Genomic DNA, 22147 nt, shown 5'->3' with positions numbered 1-22147 from the left:
AAATATATCTGGTTGTACTGTGGGTGTAAGAAAGTTAAAACAAGAACACATCTGACTTTTAAGAGTGTAGAATGCAGCATGGTTTCAGTTTCAAAATTAAAATGGTAAGAAAACCACTCTCCTTGTGATAGAAAAATGATTAGTGCTTGATCTCCCAAGAGATATAGTGTCTTATACCTGTGCTCTTTCTAGGAAATATGGCTAGGACTTTCAATACTTTCTTTATACTAAACAGTCAACATACTGCTTTCACAACCACTCATTCACGGGTCTGAAGTGTCTTAACAAAGGCAGTACTAAGATGATTTTTCTTGCTATACTGTACTACCATCTCTCCTCTGAATATAAATATATTAAAACTATTAAGGCAGTTAATTCTAAAATGAAACACTTTAAAGCATACACTTGACAAAGAGAAACAATGGCCATATTTACATTGGGTAATTAACATCACATGTCAGTCCAGAGGTAAAACTGTACATTTACCCTAATGCAGTCAATTATATATAATCTGTCACTGTATGGAACTCAAGTATCTGTAAGCAATGTTTCTGTAGGCATCTGTGTGGGTGTCTACACTGGACTCTACATACTGTAGTCGTATAACTATGCATAGTATAAAGATGTTCTGGTTTTTGTATCCAGATAGAGACTTTTCTTATTGTAAAGTTCAGTATAAAATACATATACATTTTTAAACATCATGACAGACATTTTATTAATTATAAAAACAACAAAGCATGCTGGTTATGTGCAACAGGACAGCTGAAAACAAACCAACAATCATATGGATGTTTAAGGATATAAATAGTACATTAAAAATACCTCAGGAAGTCCTTCAAAAAGATGTCCATCTTAAAGGACTGATTTAAGAAGTAAAAAATGTAATGAAATATTTTATCAGAAAGCACACTTAAAACTTTTCTCTGGCCAATCAGAAGAATTTTCTCTAGAAATTTTAAACCCTTTTTTTATTTTGTCTCATATAGACTAGCACCCTGTCTGGGGCTATTTAGTGTCTTGTACCCAATGCTGCTGGGATAGGCCAGAGGCACCAGCCCCCCAAATTGGATTAAGCTGATTTGAGAATATAACGTTACTTTCTCCTTGCATTTTTAAGTGCTTAAATTCAAATTAAAACATACTGCTGGATGAGAAGAATATTATTTGATATTTCTTAACACATAATAGTTTTACACCTACTTAATTCAATTCAGGGTTATGAAGGGCCTCAGCTGTACAATCAGGAACAAGAAATCACCATACCCTAGACCTTACAACGTCCATTGCAGGACCCAGTCATCTACACCCCCACACATGGCCAGTAACTGCAAATCAACCTAACACACTGGGTCTTTGGGATGTGAGAGGGACATCAGAATACCCAGAAAAAAACCTGGTGCAGAGATGGGGAGAACACACACATTCAACACAGGCAATGATCATATTTGGGATTCTGGATCATTGATGCAACAATAGTAACCACTACTTTACTACTGTGCCCACTTTGCCAAATTACTATTATTAAATGAATGAAAATATAAAAAATTGAATAGCACAGTAGAATTAACTACAAACTTTACCTGAAAACATATAACACCTTACATGCTCTCCTTATCCTACAATAGATATTGTTTTCAATTTTCTTTAAAATATGAATGGTATATTAATTATTTATCCAACTATTTTCTGTTTATCTTAATGCAGTTTACATTGCAGGAAGAGCACAGTCTACCCTTGTAGTGCAATGTACTTGGCTGGCTGGAGCAAATACTGAGCAGAACATCAGTCTATCACAAGGCACTTTTCCATAGCGTACCTATAAAAGGTGCTGATCAACCTATTCTGCATGTCTTTGGAATGTGAGAAAAAAACCTGAAAGAAATACGGCAACAAGGGAAGCATGCAAATTTGACATAGACAGTGATTATGCTGGGAATCAAATCCAGGTTCCTGAAGTTGTAATAGCAGCAGCACAAACCACTGTGTCACCATATCAAGCACTACAACAGGTATTAAAATTATTATTATTATTTTAGTGAGGATCAGGGTCAATCAAAAAGAGTACAGAAGGAGGTCTTAGCTGATGATATCAGAAGTTCAACATTGAGATAATGAGAGCAATGCACCAACTAAGATGAAAAAATTAAACAGAAGAAAACATGCCATTTTCAAAATGCTCAGTTAATAATGGCAGCACTGCCCACTCTACTATAATTTCATCATGGAATTACACTGTTACTTCAATGGTTAATTAAATAATGCACAGTAGAGTGTAAAACAAACCAAATTAGTTTTTTTCCCCCCACAGTTAGCTACCTTGATATTAACTTATTTACATGTATACTGGTTAAAAAGGTCCCATAATTAAAAACAACTGAAACAAAAATGGAGTTGAAAAAAAGAATACAGATGCTAAAAATATCTGTAAATTGAAAACTATGGCAACAATAAGAATCTTCCTTAGCTTATAAATAAGTAAAACTTCTACTGTATTAAGACAAAGTCCACACACAACTTAATCTGAAATCAGAAAGGCAAAATATGAAACACAAATATGAATGCACAAATGCAGAGAAAACAGTTAAGGAAGGAATTTCCTTATTAGGAAAAACTGGCATCAGATTCACAAACACCTACAGCCAATGCAGCAGTATTGGAAAAATACATGTATAAGCAAACCTAATTACTTCTTATCAAACAAAGTACTGGCATTAAACAATATTTACTATTTAATACATCTCCCTCTATTTTTGTTCAACTTTTATATCAATTTTTCTTAAATGAAAACAAGAAATTAAAAAACAGATTAATCACCATTAATCACAGAAAGCTATGTTGTTAACTAATTAGTTAGTTAGTTAGTATTTGCTGGCACTATTCAGAATAAGAATTACATGCATAAACAAAAAAAAAAAAGTATATCTTTCATTCATCTTCATGAAAGTACCAATCATATGTCTGCAAAATTAAACTCATAGAAAATTGTTTCAATTGTATTTATTTTTATTTGTATTCATGAACACAATACAAAAATACAGTTAGAATGTTTCCTTCACATCACATTTACAGTACAAAATTGAAAATTACAAATTACATAATTTATTAATGTATAAAATATTGTTTTAAGTCAATTCTAACATTTTTAGGTATACATGTAAAAAAACATTATTTTTGTCACTTTAATTTTTTCAGTCCAAGATATCTGGTCCATTATGTGCACATTTTTTAATTGTGAGTCCATAGGAGTCATGCAGCAGTAATCCACCATCGTTCTGACTTCCCAATGTCCCTGGTACCTTCTTTCCATGTCATAAATATGGAATATTTCACCTTGCTTTTCACTCACCATTCCAACATTTTCAGGGAAAAATTCAATGCAAAAACTGAACTTTGAAAATTTCAGAAAGAAACTGAAACTCAGGTTTCAACCCAATTCCTTAAACTTAACTGATAAATTTTACACAATCCTTTATAAGTGAAATCTTTATTGATGCTTGAAAACTTCAAAATTACTTCTTTGATCACACCATTAATTGAGAAATACATTTTCTAATACCATCTCTAGTAAAAATACCCATGTTTAATTTAGCCTCAAACAAACTTGGAAACATCTGGCACAAATAAATAAACCATGCTCCAAGTGATAGAGCTTTGACTAACTGCTTCATTAAATTAAGCTTAGTATTAAGTGATAGTAGCAGCACTTTATCAGGATCCACCAAGCTATGTCTGATGATGTTTATGGCAGCAATCTGTAGCTTTTTTCTAGCTGGCCATTACTTCTGAATCTAATGTAAATTCTTGGTTCTGCTGTCCCACTCATGGAGAAAACATGGGAATTTAGCATATCCCACCTGCTGCTATGACTCATCACAGAGTTAAGTTCTAACTATATTCTGACCTTATTATCGAATGAAATAACTTTTACTTTAAACATCAATTTTTAAATTTAGAAAATATTAAATCCAAACAAATTACCTTAAAAAAACATACTAATATTAATTAATTATAGTGCAAAAACAATAAAAAACTGACAGGTAAAAAATGCGTTTTGTGAAGAAATTTCTGAAATGTTATGTGATGGAGACAAATGGTTTTTATTTATTTATATATATAAAATCACTTAAAGTAAAACCATTTTCTCAATGTATACCTATGATAATACATGAATAACCACTCACAGATAGATTTACCAAGAATATTAATTTTGTTTTATTAATACTGCACTTAAAAAAATAACATTCAGACCTTATGTGCATTGTATACATGTACAGTATATAAAGCTATGTAATCTGAGAGGTTAAGTGATTTACTAGTTCGGGAAATACAATTATTTCCAAGTATTAGCTAAACAATTTTGTGTATTTAATATTTTGTAAAAATTTGGAAATAAACAATTATAGAAAATGTATAGTTAATTAATTATGGGTATAAGTATATTGACATATTACACTCCTTACCAGTTACATTTTACTGAATGCAAACTAGCATCAGTGAGAATTAACATAAAAAAAACTATTAAATATAAATAAAACAGACTAACTGGCAATGTGAGTTGTAATCTTGTTAAGAGAGTTAAAATGTAATGATAGCTATTTCTATAAAACAGCACTATCAAAATGTGTAACACCCACCTGTAACTCACCTTCTTCATTTAGAACTGCTGAAAAGTATAATTTAAAAAAAAATTATAATTTTACCAGTTCCCAAGGTTGGCTTTATGAAAATATTTTTAAATAAGTTAATGTGTATTGTCATGAACCTAATTATTTGAATTCACTTTAATTATCTTGACATGGTGTTACATAATTAATATGTTCAAAATAAAAGCAATATATAAAGAAAATACTAGAATTTTCTTACATGAAGTTTTGGGTTCATTCCAAATTTACTGATTTTGCAGTTCAGAAATTGTAACATCTATAAAATCAATCAATAACTAAGTATAGCCTATTGAAAATTAAATCCTCATATTTTTACTATTTTTTACTGTAATGTTTGTTGTGTAGAGCACTTCCTTGACAATAAAATTCTACAATATAAACTGGTAATTTGCATTGTTTGGAGAGGAATATTATTCACAAGGTTTAAATCAAGTCTTCTTATATATATTATACTGTTTCAAGATGAGCTGCAATTTCCTTAAACTGATTGTGGAAATTCTGTGAAAATAAAAACACAAAACTAAGGGTTACCAACACATACACCATTCAAATTATTATTTTACTGAACCTAAACATTACATTTTTCACTGACACGATGTCAAATACCACACAAGATCCAAACGTGATGCTGACCCTAACTCTTAATCATAACCTAAAACAATAAGAAGATGAAGAGCTAACAAAGCAAAAAAGAGCTATGCACTTCTATTCTGGGTGGAATTCATTCTCTTTTTTCACTGTTCATTTAAATTTAGATTTCTTTTAGGTAATATTTCTTACACATAAACAAAAATAGACAAACCATTGTAAAAATAAAAAAAAATAGTTAAACAAACTGAACTATTAAATTTAAATTCAGAGGACAACTTCTTGTCAATTAATTAAATATGTTTAGTTCTTCATGTGCTGTAAAGTAAATAATATCCATCTCTTTCTCCATTTTCAACAAACTCTCCCGAGGATTTGTTATATGAACATTAGCCACTGCTCCACCATATCACACTGTTTGAAAATACCTATAGCAAATAACAGGATTAAAACTAATCAGATACTTTATTTTAGGTTTATGTTACTGGATTACATGCAGCACACTCTCTTCTGATTGGATGAGCTTGTGCGATTAAGGTATGTTGTTACTGATGCCAGCAGCCAACATCTTTGCGAAACAGGCAATACTTTTGTGTGAGATTGCAACTCACTTAATAACAGTCTGGGTTTTATAAAATCTCTCAAGAGCTTTCTGTGTGGAAGGTTTCTCATTTGTTGTGTAGATAACAAGAGAACATAATTTAAATGTGCCCCTTTAGTTTACTGCTTTTAAAATAACAATCAGTGAAATGACATGTACCTGCATCCTTTCAGGAGCACATGAAGGGGTGTAGAAGGATATCAGCAGAAGAGGGTTGGAGTGTTCTTGGAGGGGGTGGGGGGTACTGAGGCTGTCTCTTTAAAGGGCCCTCAGGAAGATGTGTTGCCTGCCACCTGTTCACTTCCTTTAGAGTTGGTCGCTTACTGGTGCTAGACTGAAAGTGGCAAGAAGGAAATGGCTGGCCAAGATCTGAAAAGTGTGATTTTGAGGCTTTATTGAAGCAAGAGGCTGGGGAAAGGGTGCTTTGGCGGGTATGGGAAGGGAGATGCAAGTGTAACAAGGGAATGGGTGACTAGGTCCATTATCAACTAATAATCTGTACACAATCATAAAAGAACTGCAATAATTTAGTTCAGGTTCATTTGAAGGTGAGAGAAGCAGATGCAGTTCAGTTATACAGTGAAAGTATTATGGATGTCAACATGCTTTGCTGGAGATATACTGGAATTCCTTTGTAGCTGTGACCTGCTACTACTGTTAGTAGACTTAGAGTCATTTGGCACGACTTCATTAATTGCGTGTGAAGCATGATCAAATTAACCAGATTAAAATAATTAATTTAGGGGTTGTGTTTAAAAATATAATTGCAGAAATTTATCAATGTGTAAATTGTACGCATTGCGGGATAAGAATGGGCATTCTGGCCAGGGAGGAGCACAGGATTATTACCTGGACAGGAAGCCGAGAGGAATGTTGTACAGACACCTCTGTGACCAATTGGCATAAAATAATGAGTGGGTCAGAAGAAGCCAGAACTTGGGAGCAGTTCCATCCCCCATGCGCTATGTGGCAGTGGTCCTCGTATGAGAACCTAGTTGGGACACCTGCAGGGATGCTAGGGAAATGGAGTCTGGAAATGCAGCCCTGTAGGGGTCCCATGGCATCTATACTGGGTGCTGTCGGGGGAGGACCACTCTACTTTGTCTACGGCCCAGAAGTGCTTCATAGATGTGACAGAATGGCACCCAGGTCCAGCATAAAAGGAAATCCACTGCCACATATGGGAGAGTCAGTGTTGGGAGCCAGCAGGTGAAATTCAGTGGAGGTGGAGGGAGAATTGGGAATTAATGAATAATTATTGCAAACTTTTGGCTTATAGTTGGGGGAGGATTGAGGAAAGTGGCTGGAATGAGAATAAAAATCCATTATTTTATTCTATTAACATGTGCTGTATTAAAGGTCCTGTGGTTTGGGGCTACCTGGCGCCCTCGTGTGGTCACAGCGCTAAGGCTGATTAATCAGCAACCCTAATAAGGATGTGTTCAATTGCAAACCAGGTTAAATACACATTTAACAAACATGCGAGTTTCATAAGTCTTTGTTTTCCCTGCTACTTGCTACTTAGCACATAACAAGGTATAACCTAGTTGCTAATAAATACTCTTTGCTCAAAATCTTAACACCCAGCTGTGCCAAATATACAGTATACTCCAACATTCTCCTAATCAGTTAAGGACTTCCAAGTACTGTAATATTATGTTGGTAATTAGTATTATGAAATAAACCAACAAACCAATAATACAGATAATTTCTTTTCTGATACATAAAGCAAAGTAAAGGCAAATATAAATATTTTTAAATAAGCAACATTGTACAACACACGCATTTATGTAAACAGAGTTCAGGTCAAATATAGTACACTGCAAAAGTATTTAGCTCCAACTTTCTAATATAAAACAATTTCTCATTATAGAAATAATTTTGAGTTTTGGTGCTGTGAAATAAAAAAAAATTCAGGGATGGGGCTATTATTCAGTATTATTGGAGAATTAGTCAAGGAAATGAACACATTATAGTACAGTACAGAACAGTACAACACATTATACATAATTAAGGATAGCTATTTTAATAACAAAAAGTCTGTTTTGTTGGTGTAGCAGATCAGTGTTTAAACTCTTTAAATGTTTTTGCCTTTCATGTGATATGTTTCACTATAAAAGGATGTTTTAAATTGAACTAGTAATAAAACAAATACACATGTATCATTTAGAAGCACACAGTTTCTGTTTCAGAACAGTTTTAAAAGGTTGTTGTTAATGCATACTTAGCAGATCTTCAAAACATAAATGACTTTAGCAGGAAAATGGTACAATGGAGGGTAAGAGAGCGAGTGGAAAAAACTTATAACAAACAAGAACAACCATACAGAAAGCAGATATAGCCAGAGTAAAGGAGATATTTCCTCTTTGGATCAAATAACTTTTACAACATTATTGCCAGCCATGCTTTGTTTCCTTTGCAATGTACCAGCCATTTACAATGTAAATTAGTGATAATAATGCTCAAATATTAGAAATTTTTATATCAAGTTAATATAAAAATAATTACAACAGTACATTAGCTGAATTACTTTTTCCAGTTAGTAATTGCCTAGCTGCTGTACATCAATATATAATACAGTAATCCCTCCTCCATCGCGGGGGTTGCGTTCCAGAGCCACCCGCGAAATAAGAAAATCCACGAAGTAGAAACCATATGTTTATATGGTTATTTTTATATTGTCATGCTTGGGTCACAGATTTGCGCAGAAACACAGGAGGTTGTAGAGAGACAGGAACGTTATTCAAACACTGCAAACAAACATTTGTCTCTTTTTCAAAAGTTTAAACTGTGCTCCATGACAAGACAGAGATGACAGTTCTGTCTCACAATTAAAAGAATGCAGACATATCTTCCTCTTCAAAGGAGTGCGCGTCAGGAGCACAGACTGTCAGAAAGACAGAGGAAAGCAAACAAATCAATAGGGCTGTTTGGTTTTTAAGTATGTGAAGCACCGCCGGTACAAAGCTGTTGAAGGCGGCAGCTCACACCCCCTCCGTCAGGAGCAGGGGGAGAGGGAGAGAGAGAGAGGGAGAGAGAGAGAGAGAGAGAGAAAAACAAACAGTCAAAAATCAATACGTGCCCTTCGAGCTTTTAAGTATGCGAAGCACCGTGCAGCATGTCGCTTCAGGAAGCAGCTGCACAGAAGATAGCAACGTGAAGATAATCTTTCAGCATTTTTAGACGAGCGTCCGTATCGTCTAGGGTGTGCGAACAGCCCCCCTGCTCAATCCCCATACGTCAGGATCAGAGAAAGTCAGCGCAAGAGAGAGAGAGAGAAAAGTAAGTTGGGTAGCTTCTCAGCCATCTGCCAATAGCGTCCCTTGTATGAAATCAACTGGGCAAACCAACTGAGGAAGCATGTACCAGAAATTAAAAGACCCATTGTCCTCAGAAATCCGCGAACCAGCAAAAAATCTGCGATATATATTTAAATATGCTTACATATAAAATCTGTGATAGAGTGAAGCCGCGAAAGGCGAAGCGCGATATAGCGAGGGATCACTGTATAGGTTACCACAATTTTTTAATATTGCTATTAAATAAATAGCATAACACGGAAATGAAAAAAACAAAATTTGTGGAACTATGCAAGTACAGAAATAATAAATGAACATTTTTATAGTGACAGTTTTTTGGCTAGCACATAGTGAATGAATAAATGAATGTCTCTGCTTTAATAAATTATGGATTTTGAGTCAATGAGTGGCTATATTATGGTTTGCCCTTACTCAAAAATAAATAAAGCAAAGATGAACACTTCTAATGGAATGGCTAATTATAAATCAGACTAAAAAATTCTATAAAGATACTGTATTGCATGGTTGTGCTCAAAAAAAACCAAAAAAAAAAAACACAGCTTCTATGGGTGAGTATGTTTAACATTGTCTTCATTAGCATTCAGAAACATATATATGTAATATAAAATGCATATTGTTAGCAGAAATTAAACCAACTTTTTCCATTGCTGAATATGAAGTTATGACAAATAACAATGGCAAACTGTACCAACCTGAAACTGAGGGATAGTCATTTCAAAGGATTTGCTAGTTATATGCCCAGAGGAACTGGCTATCTTCATGGTCATACAAACATAAGGATAATTGAGAGACCTACATGTATCTGAGGTAACTGCCATCCCAAGCTTCCACTGAAGATCAACTAACTGCAAGAGAAACAAAAGCATTATTTCTAAAAGTAGAAAGTCCAATCAAATAATTTATTGAGAATACAGGCAAAAGTATGTGAAACTTTTAAGAAAGTAATTACCGTAAGTGGCTAAATATACCATTTTATTATTTTATTTTTTCTCAAAGTGCATAACGCTAATAGAAAATTTCTCTGAAACATAATTGGCTGAAATTTCTGTAAGAATGGACTCCATTAAATAGTTACTTAAGGGAGAGAATACACACTTATTCAACTACGTTTCCTTTTTTAATTATAATTAACTAGACAAAGAGCCCGTTTCGACAACGTAAGATGAAACGGGCACGAGTTTGCGTCAGCAGTGTATGAAAAACAAATGATAAGTAACGAAGAAGTTGTTTTGTAATGATTGTAGTCCGCTTTACTCATTACTGTACAGGCTTGTACTGTTAGTTGATGAATTTTCCAGGCCTATAGTATAACATTGAATGATGAATGTTCCAGTACAATATGGAATAGTAATAAGTATAAGCACCACAAACCTGATATAGGTGTATTGAATGAATGCGTAATTGAATCAGAATGCGTAATTAGGCCTCGAGATGTAGTCGAAATCGCCTTTCAGGCCTCTAGAGCTTTAATCGAAGTCACCTTTCTCTTTGAATTTTTGCGGCTGTAAATCCACTGGCTGCCGTGATGTTGGGGTTGGATGTCGGTCTCGTAAGGTTTTTCGGGCAGCTGCGCAGAAGGCGACTGTGCAATCGGCTTCAGACGTGCGCAGAAGGCGACCGCACATTCGGCTTCGGACGGACGTGAGTGAGTGGGTGAGGAGGCAGGCGAATTATGTATTAAGATTTGTTAGGTCTTGAAAAATGATGTTTTTTCTTTGCTACTCTAGTTGGAGTTCCTGTTATTCAAAGAAAAAAAATTCCAAGTAAATATACAGAGATTCAATAATGTACATGGGTTTTTCAAAAAGTGTCCGCACTTTTATATTTTTGTTGGCAACGGTGAAGGCGGGAGGAGTAGTAATTGGTCATGTCTGAGAGTGTCATGTGACTAGTTCTGTCTGGCAAGCTGGCTGCCCTTGCAGTTTAGTATAAGAGTTGTCACCCTGTGGTGAAGATGGCTGCAAAACTTAGAAATTGCAGCTAAGAGTAACAGTGTTCTCTCATAAGCTTTCTGTGGGCAGAAGGTGTGCTGGGAGCATAAATTCATCTCTGTATGTGTGCTCAATATGGGGATAAAGTTCTCTCTTCTAGAGTCCTCTATGAGTGGGTTTAAATGTTCACAAATGGCTGTACCAGTGCCACAACCACGAGGAATTAAGAAAGAACCCTGATATGAAAGCAGCGGTGCATCAGTGGCTATGCGCTCAACCAAAAACATTTTTTGCCGATGGCATTAAAAAGTTGGGAACATGGGAATATTACATTGCAAAGGAAGGTGACTATGTAGAAAAGTGATGTAATTTATTTTTGAAATTCTTAATAAATAGAGTTAAAAAGTGTGGAAACTTTTTGAACATCCCTCGTAATAACATAAAAATGTGAAGAAGTCTTAAGGTTTACAGTCCCTGAATACGATGAAATGGCACCACTGTATCTCCGACCCAGCACAGTGAAATTTGGCAGAAATTTTACTGCATGGTATACAGTATATGTAGGAAAGCTATTTTCATATCAAGTCAGCTACTTTGGAGTTTATAATAGGAGTTTATAAACTTTATAAACATTGTTCACACCTGTCCCAATTCTATTAAGGAAATGGTTTGGAGTTTTTACTCTACCAGAAAACTTTCAATGTGAGAATCCAGTCCAACCACTAATTATAACTTTCCTCATTTAGATGCCATCACTGAATGTCCTCACTCTCATATAGCTTATGAACTCCACTTCTATTTATTATTTATTTGTTGAAGTTGTATCACTGCCACTATTCTGATACATGGAAGCAAGAATTGTATTGTAATATATGCACATGGCAAAAACTTTAACATCAACTTAAAGAAACACTTGTAGTAATGCTTTGTTGTTATAACAATACCAGGAACATGGAATTTGATTTGGTGAAGCTTATATAAATAACAATAATAATAATAGCTTTAATAATAAAAAAAATTATCTGAACTTCTAGTTTATAAGCTTTTTTGACTGGCATTGTTATGTTGGTTTTGAAGTGACAGCTTGGTCAGCAAAGACTGATTAATTAATTATGATAACAAATTCTAAGCAAAACCAGAAACATTAAAAGCCGACATATAACATGAGCTATCCTTCAGTGCCTAAAATGAAAAATTATTGTATGAAATTATAATAGTGTTATTTGTAAGTGGTTTTAACCAGTAACAAATAAAACTTCTGAAGACGCCTTAGCATTCTTTTTCAGGTGGTTAAGTTAGATTGAGATCGATATTTTTAATAAACTCAAAAACCTTCCCTGCCATTTTACCAGCTATTTTCCCCCCTCACTTTACTCTCCATAAACTGGTTCATTCTTGGTACTGTGACAAATGCCAAGGTAATAATAATCCAGTGTATACATTTTGTCTTGCAAAGTATACACTGTTGCTTTTTGAGTATTCTGAAAGATTTTCAGTAGTCCCAATGCATAAAAATTTTAAATTCCTACCTGCCCAACCATAAACATTTTCAATGGATCTCCTTGAGCTAGGATGGTGCTACCTTGTTCACTCCAAGCTTTGTGAATAACCTGTAAAGCTGACTTTGACCATTTCTTATTTCTTTCACCCAAGTAGGTAACCAGTTGTTCTGCAGTGAAATTGTTTTTTGAAGCTGTCCTGAAATAAAATAAATCTTGTTGGCTGTAGACAGATTTAAATCTACTTTATTACCAACTACTGTATTGTTAGAAACACAAAAACAAAGTTATCAGAAAAACATATATAAAACATACACACATGTAGTTAAGTACAAAAACAGAAAATATTCATTTAATATTTTGGACCATTAAAACAGTGCTGCATTTTTAAATAATAAATTCAATTAAGTTACTAATGAATTACAAAGAAGAGGGATATACTGTAAGTATTAACATCCTGCATTGGTATGAAATCTAAGTAATAATATACTTTCTAGTATGACAAACATAAAATCTTTTCAGTTTGAATTCTGACCAATACATAATCTAAGGCACTTTTAAACTGGTCCTTAAGGTGTGTTTTTGAATGGTTAGTCTCCTCTCATCCCTGCACACCTACTTCCTTGTTTTACCCTTCTGTTCCACAGTTCCAAATTACAAATTAAATAATTCAGTTGTGATTAAAGTGCATATTGCAGACTTTGATTTAAGCATATTTGCATACATTTTGGTAACACCATGTAGAAATTACCACTGTGGAGCAGAGGGGTAAACCAAGTAAAAATGTGCTTTGCCCCAAACATAATGAAGGATATTGTATATACTCTAATAGTTCTATACAATAAACAACTGCAATTGTACAAAGCTATCATTATTGACTACACAGAATGACTATTTTTGTAAAATATTTTAAATAGAAGTTCGTTATTTACTACTTTTAGCAAATGAATGCTGCAAGAAAAACATGTATTTCATGCTTTTGAGATATCTACAAACATTTAAATCCATTTGGTTAGCATCATTACACATTTATAAATGACTTTAATAAAAGTATTTTTATTTTACAATGTTAACATATTAGAGAAAATGTATGACTTTATATTTGGTATCATTATGTTATAAACATGACCCAATTATATGTATTTATTTACACAAAACATTTCAAAGTAACTCCGTACCTGAAAGCAAACAAAATCACATTAACAATCATCTCCAGATCCAGCAAACTAAAGCTGATGCCTGACTTATAATAAATCTGTTAACAAAAGCAAATAAAAATTTATTACATCAACCTAATTGGAAAGAGAAGATTTAAAAAAAAAAAAAAAAAAAGTTAAAAAGACAAAAAGTAAACTTGCATCATGGAGCTGTGCTGTATCGATGCCAGCAGAGTGTCCTTCCAGATACCTCAAAACTTCTTGACACTGAAAGATTTAGACGTCATTTAGTAATCATTCACTAAACACTATATAAACCAGCAAAACAAATTACAGTGTACCCACAAATATCATAGTGCAATGTTAAATTACAGATGTAATGTTCACAAATTTAAGATTGTTCACTGAGTAGCAACTTTATTAGTTGTCTTTCTAAATTCCTCAGAATATCCTGAATTCACTGAAGCATAGTCTTAACCAAATGTTCAAAGGGTAGCTCAGGGATACTACCATATATCAAAACCAATCCAGTATGTGCTTTCTACTTGTTGAAAATTACCTTATCTTTACTCCAGTTAGCTGTATCCCATCTAGGGCTGGGCGATATGGCAAAAAACTAAAATCTTGATTTTCTTTACATTTATGGATGATTTATTTAAATATTTTAACACAGAACTCAATTTCAACTATTATTGAGAAAAAAAAAACAACAAAATAGGCAGTGTGTCCTAATTTTGCAAACTGAACATACAGCTGTATCATTCCTAGAAATTCAAAAACATAATTTTATTGTCAATAAGAAAAGGTGCAAAATAAGAACTTTTTTTCCCCCTTAAACTCTCCAGTTTTCTTTATAATTCCTTTCTTTTTTGCAGCTCCCACTGCTCTTCTCTATACCTAAGACATACCTTCTGCTACCCCACAGGTGACTTTTATTTTCTTCTTCTTCAAACAAACAAACAGTTAAGCTTGCAGAGCACACCAGCCAGCTTCTTCCCTCTGTTATAACTGCAGGTCTCTGAGTAGTAGAGTAGTCCCATTCTCCAAATGCACTATAATAGACTGCCAACTGTACGTTACAGACAATCTGCTCACTTTCCTCCCCTCAGTAGCCTAGTCATAGCTGCTGGCTAAGAAAGCAAGATGGACAGATCCAGGGTATTCTTCCCCGGCCCCAGACAAGGCACACTCTGCTTCCAATGTAGTAAGATATACAATAGGGACTGCATGCTGAAGCAGGACAAAGAATACTTAAGAGCTGTTTGTTAGGCTTTATCTTAGTCTCATGCTTTCTCACACTGGTTCCATTCTGCTGTTTCTCTTTCAGGTGCTGAAATAAGCTGGATGTGCTGCCACTTTTAACTTCTATTGTCATTCTGCAAACTTTACATTTTTCATTAGTTTGTTCAACATCCAATCTTTCATATTTAAACCAATTACACCCAATTGACAAAAAATGTTACAGTATTTCTTTGGAAGGAGCTCATTCATAAGAGATGCGCCACTTGTCATGTCCTGTGCTTTAATATTGTAATGTCCCTTTCCTAGCATGTGGAACACAGACAGTTCTCTGTGTAGAAATCAAACAGGTTTATTTCTACCAATAAAAACAGTCAACAAAACAATAACAAAATCAATAGCTATTTACAACCCTCCTATTGTTAAGACCATGGATGATGCTATCACTTTGTTCCTTATTCTTTCCTTTTATTTCAAGCAACTTGCACTTTCAGCCTCCTGTTTCAATGTCACCAAAGTCCACAGGAGCTTTATATATCACTATCCTGCAGGCTACATTCAGCTCCAGCATGGCAGGAAAATTTACCTTTCCAGACACAGATGAGCTTGTGGCAATGTCACCATCCAAACTGAAAAGCGTGCCAGTTCCCCTTGGCGACCTGGTTTCATCCACAATCTCCGCCCTCCTGACATTTCAGTTTCTGCTTTGCATTGAGAGCAGACTTTGGGGCTGATGGAGCTCCAGTATGCCTACACCAGCTAATTAAACTGAAGTGTTTGCTCTATTGTTTAAGTGCATCATCTGGTTTAAAAACAAAAAAACCCCATGATTTTCATGTTTGAAGTTTGTTTTAACACATTACTTTGAATTAAACTATTTAATTTAATTCCCATCCCTAATCACATCCCACTGACACTTAATTGAACTGAGACCTAGTAACTGCAGAGGCCTCTGCAATGAACCAAGTTCATTACCATGTTCCTGGGGCTATTCTAAAACTATCACAGACCTGTGATGTGAATCATTTTCCAACTGAAAAATTAATTTGCAGGTAAGTACAAGCAATCATGCACACAAAATACGCTTTGGTATACTGTGACACTGAAATATTACTCTATTCGTATAAAATGGCCCAAATGGGCACCATGACTACCTGCCATGCTAAAATATTGACACCCTGCAGGACAGATTAACATACTCATAGGATTTCAAACCACAGCCAGTTTATCCCATCAGTGTGAATAAGAAGATACACTCTGATCAAATTCTGTGTTATTTAAACTACTTAAACCACAACTTTATGTTTTATGCTAACAGGAGTAGAATTCTAATGAGCCCTTGTCTGCTATACTCTGTGATAAATTAATCAGAGTAGTGTCTATTTGCTGCCAACTTTACCCATTACTAAACTGTTACACTATATAAAGTAGAGTCAGTCACAACTTTTCATCAATATTCTATTTTATATTAAACAACTGTCAGTAAAATGATTTTTAGGTGTTGGACCATTCCCAATATACATGAGACCATCTCACATGTGGAAACCCCAGCACAACTGCTGATTATGATATCTTGGCATCTATGTAGTTCAGCACTATGCAATGGTTAAAACCAGTTAGTCTTGGCTATTTTCCCATCTTAAACGTAAATGTAAAATCCATTGGCATCTGCTTTATACAGGAATTTTCTGAACTGAATGAACTCCAATGCAGTGATCTATTACTGCATACGGTATGATCACACATATCTGGAAGTTTCCAGGCATTCAGGCCAATAGTCTATACTTCTGTTTTTAAAAAATAAATAAATTAAAAATATTTTCCCCTGTATAATTTTCGGCATGACTACATATTTTCACCTGGACATTAATCAGATCCTGTTGTAGATAAAAAGGAGAATCTTAAAGAAGTAGGCTGTTCTGAACCAAAATTAATATGACACACATATTAAAAATGTAAAACAAAATATACACAACATTTTTTTTTGCTGTAAAACATAAAATCAAAACAAGCTGTATCAGACCTGTTTCGCCTTTAATAAGGTCTTAAAACAAACAGTAGCTGCATGAGAAATAAAAGTGGGTTCTTAGAAAAAAGAAAAAAGAAAACTGCTAATGTTTTTGTCTCACAACTGTGTATACCACTTAACACACAGTTTCTGGAACCACCTTTAGCTTTGATTATACTTGTATGAACATTTGGATAGGTTACTACCACCCTGTCATTCCTTTTTTAATTTAAGCAGAAGCTTTCAAGCTCAGAAAAACTCCAAGTGTATATCCTGTGTGTGGCCATCTTTAAGAAGAGTACATGTACTACTGTATTTACAGGAATGAAGTCTCAAATCTGGCTGGGTCTTTATAGGTTTGATTTGACTCTATTTCGTAAAATAAATGGTATTCTTAATAGGTTATATGTAATATTGTTATATTATTTTTTCTATAGATTTTCAAACAATCAAGATCATGAATCATGGTTTGATGGCTTTGTAATTAATTTACGATATAAGACAAACAATTGACTTCGTTATCATGAAGGTAAAATTACATTTTAAAAAAAGAACAATAATGCAGAATCTAGTGAAACAAATGGATGCCAAATTTTAACACTCTGATCTGTATTAAAAAAAACAGGAAATCCTTTTGTATTATAATTTGCAATGCTGTAAATTAAACATTTAAAAAGGTTGTAACAAACCACCAAATGCCTTCAAGATCTATGTATATCTATGTATAAAAATGCATTATTAAACACCAGAGCGCAAACCTCATGAAAATTACATAAGTGATACACAGATTGCCAAAAGTGTGAACAAAATAAAATCAGCACTTACTGTTTCAGCGAAAATATCTGGTGGTAGCTTTACTATATTTTCAACAGAATTATTAAAATCTAAAAAAAAAAAAAAAAAAAAAAAAAAAATTAGATAAAAAGGTACCTCGGTAGTTGTATGTGTCCACTTTAAATAAAAACCCCAATCACAACAGCAATTTAATTTGTTTCATAGATCCCAGTAGGCAACTTATTTTTCCTTATTTAACACTAATACAGTATGTCTGCCTGTTTTATAATTTCCCTGTTTGCTGTATATGAACTGTTTTAGAAAACAGCCTCTTTGCTAATGAAAGGTTTAACTTATCAGATAAACCGAATAATTTTTCACAGTCTCATATCAGCCTCTCTCCACTTTTCCCGACAAGTCACTTTGCAGACAATCTGAGCAGATTCAGACAGACTTCCACATCCTTACCTGTCACATTTTATGTAGGAAACTGCCAGTGTGCCCAGAAGAACTGAGATGTATACATTGTCCTGCTTGTCCGAGATTTTCCATGTCTAATGGGTTTGTAACCGGTAAAATCAATTAGACAAGAACTGTCACATTTTTATATTTTTTAATAGCAAAACATACTCTTTTGCTTTGAAAGAATTACAGTCTGAATGATACAGTGGTCTTTGGAGTTTTCCAAACTCTGTCTGGAGTTTTTTTTTTGTTTTTTCTGTCCTCCCTGGCCATCGGACCTTATTCTTATTCTATGTTAACTAATGTTGTCTTATTTTAATTTCTTATTTTGTCCTTTATTTTTCTTTTCTTCACTATGTAAAGCACTTTGAGCTACTTTTTTGTATGAAAATGTGCTATATAAATAAATGTTGTTGTTGTTGTTTGTATAAACTACCAGAAAATAACAGACCAGTGATGTCAACTGTCTAGTATTAAGGTAGTGAAAGATCTCAAAATGCAACAAAGTTATACATTATTAAAAAAATATATTTTTCCACCCCAAAGATGGTTTGAACTATTACTAGATAAGAATGACCATTCAGAGTTTTGGGTAACCTTTCAGATTCTATTTACGCCCAAACAATATGTGGTAGTGTTTGATGCCATGTCTAGAAGAGTTATTATTTTGCCTAAGTGCAGTCATGGAACACAATCATTTAATATCTAAAATATTATTGAGTGGTGTTAATATTTTGGATTGGAAGTGCAATAATTATTATATACAGAACATGTATTTAACAAAATATATTCCACCTGCAAAGACCCATTTAAGCTCTATATTTAAAAATAATATTTGGCAGAAAGCATGGAAAATGCTAAGTATGCATTGTTTAACCAATAAAATTAAGGAAGTGATACATTAGATTATTTCTAAAATCTATCCCGTTGAGTAAATATTATCCAGATGTAAATTCGACTTAGATGATCAATGTACATTTTGTAACATGCACACAAAGACTCTATTGCATTTGTTTTATCGATATATTCCAACCAAAATATTTTAGGAAGAACTGGAATACTTCTTACACACATCTTTAATTGTTCCAGTCTCTTTTAATGAGTCTTATGTTTTATTTTTCTTTACACCCCCAGATATAGATTTAAAATAAATCTATTATTAATTATTGGGAGGTAACACATTTAAATGAAAGGGATGAAGTCCATTCCCAATATTAATCTAATCATTTAAAACAGAAATGGAATTCTCTCTTAAATCCATTTAAAACAGTAAAAATAAAAAGGCTAAAAGAATCATTGACTTTGTAAATTATGCTAAATTGTTTATTTGAATTATTTAAATCCCCATGAGTTTGTTTTTGTTTCATAAGTTGTATTGTTTACTATTTACAGTTTGTTATATATATATTCTTATATTGTACTATACTGTATTAGTGTAAAAAAAAAAAAAAAATCCCAAGAATCAATGTAGCACCATGCATGGCCTGCCCATCTCCCAAACGCTGCACTAGTTCTTAGGATTTCAAACCCAAAATATTTTACTAGGCTGCTTATTCTTTAAAACATGTAAAAAGCTCAAGACCTTCTGATAATAAACTACCTTTAGTTTTAAAAATTTGCTTCACCAATTTGTTAAATTTTCATTTTGTTTTGCATATATAAACCTCTTCTTAGATCTATTCATCAAGCTCTATCAAATACAACATTTAAATTAAAGTTGAAGACTCACTTCTTTAGTTTTGTTATGTATGACACTGTACTACCATAAAGCCTTTCTCATCTCAATTGACCTCTTGGTTTTACACATTGGAATATTCTCTGTTCTTGACAAGTTCATATTAATGCTGTGTTTCCAGTTTTTATTTCCACTGCAGTTTCAGTTTTATTGTACTCGTGGTATACTATCTTGGTAAATTACTTGGGATTAATAAAGTATCTATCTATCTATCTATCTATCTATCTATCTATCTATCTATCTATCTACTGCATTCTTGTGTGTTTCATAAAGTGCCTTGGGATGGTACATTACATGCTGTTAGTTCTACTGTTACATTATGATTATTTTCAACACTGTATAAATAATGCTGCTAATTCTGCTATTACATGATACCCTATCTGGACATCATGTAATAGCATATGTAATAATACATTAATATAGTTGCCTGTTTTATTATTATTTTAATACTACTGTACTGCAGTACAGTAAAACATAAAATAGTAACACCATATCTAGCAGCCCACAAAAACGCTTACTTCCCTACTAAATTACTGCATATGGTCAAGTTGTTATTTAAAGCAGTGCTTCTCAAGTTCAGTTCCGAGGGTGCTTGCCAACCAATTTTTCTTTTAATTGAACTCCTACTATAATTAAACAAGCTGTTACTTTCCAATTTTAGGTTGGTTTTTTTTTTGTGTCAGTGAAGAAATTACAAACTGGTTCTGCAAATTTTTTACTGAAACAGTAATGTAAATGCATAGGGATTATTTCTTGATTTTGATCATTTTACTTTATAAAAATGTCTGGATATTTATCCCGTTATTTACTGATAAGCACTTAAGTGAGTTGTATCAAAATAGCAGCCCTTTAGCAATTAGTGTCGCTTGTTCTGGTGTCTGCTACTACTGTCACTAACAGTTTGTGTTCGGAACAATTAATAGAGTAAACTTTGCAAAAAGTGAAATAAAAAGAAAATATCAGAAGGAACATATCAGAGACAACCATGTATTTGTTACGAATTTGTTGTATATGCCAATATAAAACTCCACGCAACTGGCATCTTACTGCTATTGTTAAATTGATATTGTACTTTTATTGAAGATGTTAATATCTGATATCTTGCGAGTTCTGCGATAATACTACTTCGCATATTATGTAAAAAAAACGTGTGTTTTGGGGTTAAAATATCCAAATCCAAGCATGTACGTTTCATTAAATAAAGACTACTTGTGTTTGCACATGAAGAACAATTTAAAACACTTGTAAAAATGTAGCTCGAAAAATGACAATTACACATATCATGAAACTGAAATACAACTTTGAATAAATGGCACATACCCGAGTCAACGCCTGCATGAGCCATGTCTTTCGACTATATACTGTAGCAGTCTTCGTACTCGGAACACTGCGACTTCCGGCAGCAATCACGGGTTCCGTAAAAAGACCCGCCTTCTGCAGCGAGATTCTCAAATGTTAAAATCTGTTTGAGACACGTGGAAGGATGTCCACGCCCACTTGAGTGTACATGCCACACAAAGACCTTCCTTTTCTGGAGCGCCTTTCAAATACTTACCACCGGCCGGATAACGCAAATTATAAAACTGTCTTTGTGAATATTGCTGCTTAGGTAAATAATAATACTAAGTTAAGATAATCAAACCGTCAAATTGATCTTAAAAGGCCAGTATACAAAACCCGTTTTTCTAAGGAATTAAATTATATGTCAAATGAGCAGAACCATCCCTTCTTCTACATGCAGATCACGTACTGTGCGTTGGGACCGAGATTAGGAGACCGATGTCGGTGGACTGCCACGGACTGCCAGGTGGATTGCAGGTTTTCGTCGGTTGATGTATTTGGCTTGAGTCAGATGTCTCCTTCCAGAACCACAATCCTTACCATATCGCGTAACATCACTGATGTATAATGCAAAGAGACAACCTCCTTGAATCCATTAGGGTTATATAGCTGTTTCATGAATCTCAAGCAGCATTTGCAGTTGTGTTTAGAAATTTGTATGTGTCCATCTTCCAGTAGGCCAAATAACGTTACATCAATTGCCATTAACCACTAAAGATAGCGGTTTACTGAAGTGATGGAGTAGTATTATGTGTAATAATTGATGATATCGAATGTTCATAAGATATTATGTTACAGTGCCTACGTGGTGCTGGATTATTTATA

At 33.8% G+C, this 22147-nt stretch overlaps 1 protein-coding gene across 2 annotated transcripts; it reads right to left on the bottom strand.

Moving 5' to 3' along the window:
• Positions 1-2985: 2985 nt before the first annotated feature.
• Positions 2986-21437, bottom strand: commd6 (COMM domain containing 6). 2 transcript variants are annotated; one of them, XM_028799607.2, is made up of 7 exons: positions 21302-21437; positions 17836-17894; positions 13965-14030; positions 13785-13861; positions 12637-12805; positions 9869-10021; positions 2986-5165 (listed from the first exon to the last, which is right to left on the bottom strand). In XM_028799607.2, exons 1-7 carry the CDS (start codon positions 21324-21326, stop codon positions 5115-5117), a joined length of 600 nt encoding a protein of 199 aa, XP_028655440.1. In that variant the 5' UTR covers positions 21327-21437; the 3' UTR covers positions 2986-5114. The 2 variants fall into 2 exon arrangements, with proteins under 2 accessions (XP_028655440.1, XP_051783275.1); XM_051927315.1 differs by lacking the exons at positions 13785-13861; positions 13965-14030; positions 21302-21437 and adding an exon at positions 19976-20133.
• Between the last annotated feature and the right edge of the window lie 710 nt (positions 21438-22147).

This window comes from Erpetoichthys calabaricus, chromosome 4, assembly GCF_900747795.2.
Source record: "Erpetoichthys calabaricus chromosome 4, fErpCal1.3, whole genome shotgun sequence".
NCBI lineage: Eukaryota > Metazoa > Chordata > Cladistia > Polypteriformes > Polypteridae > Erpetoichthys > Erpetoichthys calabaricus.
Note: the sequence above shows the minus strand (reverse complement) of the source record. Positions and strands in the feature narration are given on the sequence as shown.

What these genes read in the sequence shown, in the direction of transcription:
- commd6 (XM_028799607.2), bottom strand. Translation starts at nt 21,326, where the DNA reads ATGGCTCATGCAGGCGTTGACTCGG. An exon ending in CAGATATTTTCGCTGAAACA is followed by an intron (nt 14,031 to 17,835) that starts GTAAGTGCTGAT and finishes TAAATCTTTCAG; the next exon opens with TGTCAAGAAGTTTTGAGGTA. An exon ending in ATACAGCACAGCTCCATGAT is followed by an intron (nt 13,862 to 13,964) that starts GCAAGTTTACTT and finishes TTTTGTTAACAG; the next exon opens with ATTTATTATAAGTCAGGCAT.